The sequence below is a fragment of the Oratosquilla oratoria genome, chromosome 26, assembly GCF_046742065.1.
Source record: "Oratosquilla oratoria isolate Oo_2021 chromosome 26, ASM4674206v1, whole genome shotgun sequence".
In the NCBI taxonomy this organism is placed as follows: domain Eukaryota; kingdom Metazoa; phylum Arthropoda; class Malacostraca; order Stomatopoda; family Squillidae; genus Oratosquilla; species Oratosquilla oratoria.
Genome location: NC_134802.1, coordinates 52,591,643 through 52,596,642, shown reverse-complemented (window position 1 = coordinate 52,596,642; position 5,000 = coordinate 52,591,643). Strand labels below are relative to the sequence as shown.

At 49.0% G+C, this 5,000-nt stretch overlaps 1 protein-coding gene across 2 annotated transcripts in view; it reads right to left on the bottom strand.

The window, feature by feature from the left end:
• Positions 1-5,000, bottom strand: part of LOC143039582 (uncharacterized) — a 226,656-nt gene that overhangs the window by 93,458 nt on the left and 128,198 nt on the right. For both annotated transcript variants that reach the window (XM_076209811.1, XM_076209812.1), the window contains exon 3: positions 1,099-1,853. In XM_076209811.1, the coding sequence (XP_076065926.1) occupies positions 1,099-1,853 (755 nt within the window). The remainder of the gene's footprint in view (positions 1-1,098; positions 1,854-5,000) is intronic.

Below are 5,000 nucleotides of genomic sequence, written 5' to 3'. Positions count from 1 at the left end.
ATCATCGTCAACTCAGCTACGTGGTAGACGGAACAAACGGATCATAGTTGGAGAAAGAGGCAATCACAGGATACAGTTGAATTTCATTCCCGAACTGCGTCGAAAGCCTCAATACTCTACACAAATGAAGGGTAACGTGTCATCCTAGGCGGTGGACCGAATTCATTCATATTTTCTTTACAATACCTCTGGTTTTGCAACATTTCGGAACGGAGAGCAAATCCTGCATTTCCGTCACGTTCGCTGGTCGGCCCCGAAAAAATTATACAGTGCCCGCAGCCAGATGTAAATACATGCGTTTTGTACACAGTACCAGCTGAACTACGTATTCATACATACATATACATGTATGCGGAAATGCCCGTGTATGCAAATACACTTATTTTCTAATGTTCGTAAATAAGTTTACGAATATATTTACGAGTAAATCTGCTTTCATGTTTGTGTGTGTGCGGCTATTTTTATGTGTGTTATGTTCTTCTATTGCAGAATACGTATAGAAACATTTGCAGTATATGTCTAGATGGGCACCTGTGTCTATTTCTAATTATATCAGTGTGTGATTTTTATGCATGTAAGAGGTTGGCGTTATGATAACAATTACTACCTCGAGTTTTACTGACTAGAAACCCACAGTCAGCCTACAGCGTTTAATAATTGTATTCTGACCCTCTCATACATATTTGGAAAGAAATGTTGTATTGTTCTGTCTGTTATATTAGTATGGAACAATGCCACTACCTTATCCTAGTACAAAGGGAACAGTCATCTTTTGTCATTTCTCGTCAAAAGGTGAAGGAAATAAAAGTGAAGTAGATGGAAATGCTTGGGGAATGTCAGACTCTCCCTACTGAAGAGAGGATGTCGAGTTTTGAAGATGGGCGACAGGGACATGTTCCTCTCGGACGTTCACCCTATGGGACGACCACTTTCAGGTGGTCCCTGATCCCTATGGTAGGTCTTCGTTTATACAGGTTATGCCTATTCCAGGTACTCTGTTAACCCAGTTAAAGGAGCCCCTTGTTGTACGTGCTAGAGTTAATTTGTTTTAACAGTCGACAAGGGTCTGTTGACAAAAGAAGAAAGCGGCCTTCTTACCTTTGTTGATGCTGGCCTTGTGGACTTGCTGGGGTCGTTGTGCGGTCCTTCCCTCGGGAACCGCAGCTCCTTCCCCTCCACCGCCTTCCCCACCTCCTCCTCCTCCACGCCACGCCCGGTTCTCCTCGTGACCGTTAAAATCGTTAATTTCGTTAAGACCGTTAAGAATGTCTTCGAGTCTCTGTAGACCGGTGACATTCGTCTTTGGTTTGGTCTCTCTGTCTCGCCCCAACAAGGGCGACGATGTGGGAACCGTTTTCGGGTCCTGGTGGGGTCTTCCGGGTTTCTGACCCCGATCTTTTTCCCCAAGGTGATCCTTGAGGTTTACAGTCCTTCGAGGGAGTCTCACCTTCTTCCCCTCCCCGTCCACCTCCTCCTTCTCGCACTCGCCCACGCTGATGATGGTGATGTCGCTGGCGGAGGATCCGGAGGAGATGTGCCCGTTCTTCTGCCGGTGCGCCCTTGGAGACCTCTTCTCGGGGACAGGACTACCGAAGGGTTTCTCCTGCTGCGCCTCCGTCGGAGGCGGAGGAACCGGGCCGTTGTTGGTGGAGGTCGGGGCGGGGGTGGAGGTGGTGCTGATGGCTGTGTTCCCGAGGGACTGAGTCTGCTGGGGGAGGTACACGACCCGGGCTTGGAGGCAGGGCGTGCAGAAGGTGTGCAAGCACGGCAGAAGGCGAGGCTCGACGAAACGTTCGCCACAACACCCGCAGGTGCTACCGCCGCTGGCGCCGCCGCCGCTTCCAGTCGCCATGCTGGAAGGAAAAGAGAAAAAGAAGAAATGAAAATCACTTTCGACGTTAACATTTAGATTTAATTTTGTTTAATTATTATTATACCGTTACAGCCAACTGGAATGCAGAGGGAGAAAGAGGAAAGTTCCCTTTCGACGTCTTGACGTCATGTCGACACTAATCTATTTACACAAACTTTGCTGAAATTTCCGAGAATTATACATTATCCCATTTGGATGCTCGTTCTGCCACTGTTGGTCGTCAAACTGGATATATTATACATACATACATATATATATATATATATATATATATATATATATATATATATATATTTACCTGTTTATTATTTAACTATACCTATGCATTTATTTTATTTATTATTAATGTTTTTTATTTACTATCATTATAAAAAAAAATTCGTATCCGACCTAATTATGGACCAAAAGGTCTCCTTTCGGCATGCTCCGCCTTTGTAATCCCTACTTCTATATGCAGTCTCTCATGATGTCTGACGATTTATTTCACGATCAAGTTAGATTTAGATCAGGTTGTCTAGCCAGCGCTGAATTTCTAGACTTACATAACCAATTCATCTTTTGTAGCTGGCCAAGTCTACAAGCTTTGAACGAACTTGTACCATAATGATTCGTTCAGCTGGGGGACCCTGAGTGGTCGAGACCCCACCTGGCCCTAAGCTGAAGGTCCATCAGGTGAATGATATCGTCTGTGAACGCAGTGCAATGAGGGGTCTACCTGGGGGATTTCCCTAATTTTATCTATTATTTTTTTCAAAAATATTTGGTCGTTTTCAGATTTCTTCGTCCCGAGAAACATCACACCACCACAGACGCCAGCCAGAATAAAAAAATGTGAAGGTCTTCACATGATTAAATTGAGAAGCTGCTGATGGCCACAATCCTGTCAGCCACTGACGAGACGCGCACTGTCAGCACGACAGCCTCAGCGTGAAGTAAATACGATTACCTTCTTTCAAACCGATGCCACGGTATACTACAGACACACACACACACACACACACACACACACACACACACACACGGAATGAACCGTATGCCCTGAACTATCTTGGCTATTTGCGTCAATGTTATCTGGTAACTGACTTATTCTGCCCTCTCTTCCCCCCCCTCTCCCTCACTCTCTCTCTTTCTCGACGAGTACACTAAGCTCGCTCAAGGAGCTCCAAGGTCTCAAGAGATTGAAGATATAAATATTACTGCATGGCGTCACTGTCCTGTGACGTCACTGACATATGACGTCATTTTCCTCGAGATGTTCAGGGAGTATCATGCAAAACTGCAAGAGGGAGAGAGAGAGAGAGAGATGGGGGGTGGGTGGAGGTTGGCACCATCATGGATGGACACAGAGTGGAGTGGCATACTTCAGGAGTGCCATGATGGCCGAGATCATGAAGCGAGAGTGCCTGTGGCACTAAATCAACATGTACATTTACGTGCCAGGAGGCTGAGGCGGTGATGAGGGACAGACGCCCTGGCGTACACACTGTGTGTGTGTGTGTGTGTGTGTGTGTGTGTGTGTGTGTGTGTGTGTGTGTGTGTGTGTGTGTGTGTGTGTGTGTATGTGCGGGTCAAGAACTGGGCTCCACAGTCATCTCCGCTGGTATCAGGGTCAAAAACCTCAGCATCACCACCTAGCTTCATTCAGCACATCACACTTCACCGGAGCACTTGAATCGTCAACCACCGACGCGGCCGAGGCTGTGAAGGGGGATAGACGCTCTCACGTACACTGTGTGTATTCACCATGGCCTTGGATCACGTGTTGGACTCATGATCGACAGCTATTACCATCCCGGAAGAGAGCTCAGAGCTATATGACCGATCTATGGATAATACTGTGACCTTACACGCACACACACACACCCAAATCCCCGCCCACAAGTTGGAGTAACGATTCACAGCGCAGCGATACTGAAATTATTTCATCCCTGGGGGGTATTCGAACCCGGACCTCCGTAGTGGCGGCCGGGAACTCTATCAATGGGCCACAAGTCGTGGCGTGTGTGTCTGTGTGTGTTTGTGTGTGTATGTGTGTGCTTGTATACGTGCACGCGTATATGCAAATACAAAAATATATCATACATAGGAGTGTTGGTAAACTACGGTTCATAACAACCAACTAGTATACATTCCCTCAGGTACCCTACCTTGTCTTTCCGCTATCAGTGTATACATACAAACAGATCACCACCGCAAGTTCTGTGGGAACTGCATACCCAGTCTCCCCATCGTTCCAAATCCCGAGACGATAAACGACCTTCAAACTTCGCTTTTTAATCACACCAGACCAAGAGATACACAAGACGAAGAATTTAGTTTCTTTCGACACATCCTCCTCGTGAATTGGAAAGGGCGTGGATAACTTGTGAGTCTAGGAGGGCCTTCCCTATTCCTTCCAGGAGGGCCTTACTCACTCGCTCAAGGAGGTTCTTCCCCACTCCCTCCAGGAAGGCCTTCCTCACTCGCTCCAGGAGGTCCTTCCCCGCTCCCTCCTGGAGGGCCTTCCCCATTCACTCCACGAGGTCCTTCCCCATTCACTTCAGGAGGTCCTTTCCCCACTCGCTCCAGGGGGTCCTTCCCCACACCTCTCCAGGAGGTCCTTCCCCACTCCTTCCCGGAAGACCTCCCCCACTCCCTCCAGTCCCTTCCAGGTGGTCCTCCACTTCCTCCAGGAGGTCCTCCCCCACTCCCTCCTTGAGGTCCTCCACTCCCTTCTTGAGGTACTCCAGTCCTTTCCAGGTCCTACCCCACTCCCTGCAGAAGGTCCTCCCCTACTCCCTCCTTGAGGTCCTTCCCCACTCGTTCCAGGAGGTCCTCCAGTCCATCCAGGTCCTACCCCACTCCCCTCCAGGAGGACCTTCCCCACTCGTTCCAGGAGGTTCTCCAGTCCCTTCCAGGTCCTACCCCACTCCCTCCAGGAGGTCCTCCCCCACTCCCCCCTGGAGGTCCTCCAGTCCCTTCCAGGAGGTCCTCCCTCACTCCCTTCTTGAGGACCTCCAGTCCCTTCCAGGTCCTACCCCACTCCCTGCAGAAGGTCCTACAACCCCTTCCAGGTCCTACCCCACTCCCTCCAGGAGGTCCTCCCTCACTCTCTCCTGCAGGTCCTCCAGTCCCTTCCAGGAGGTCC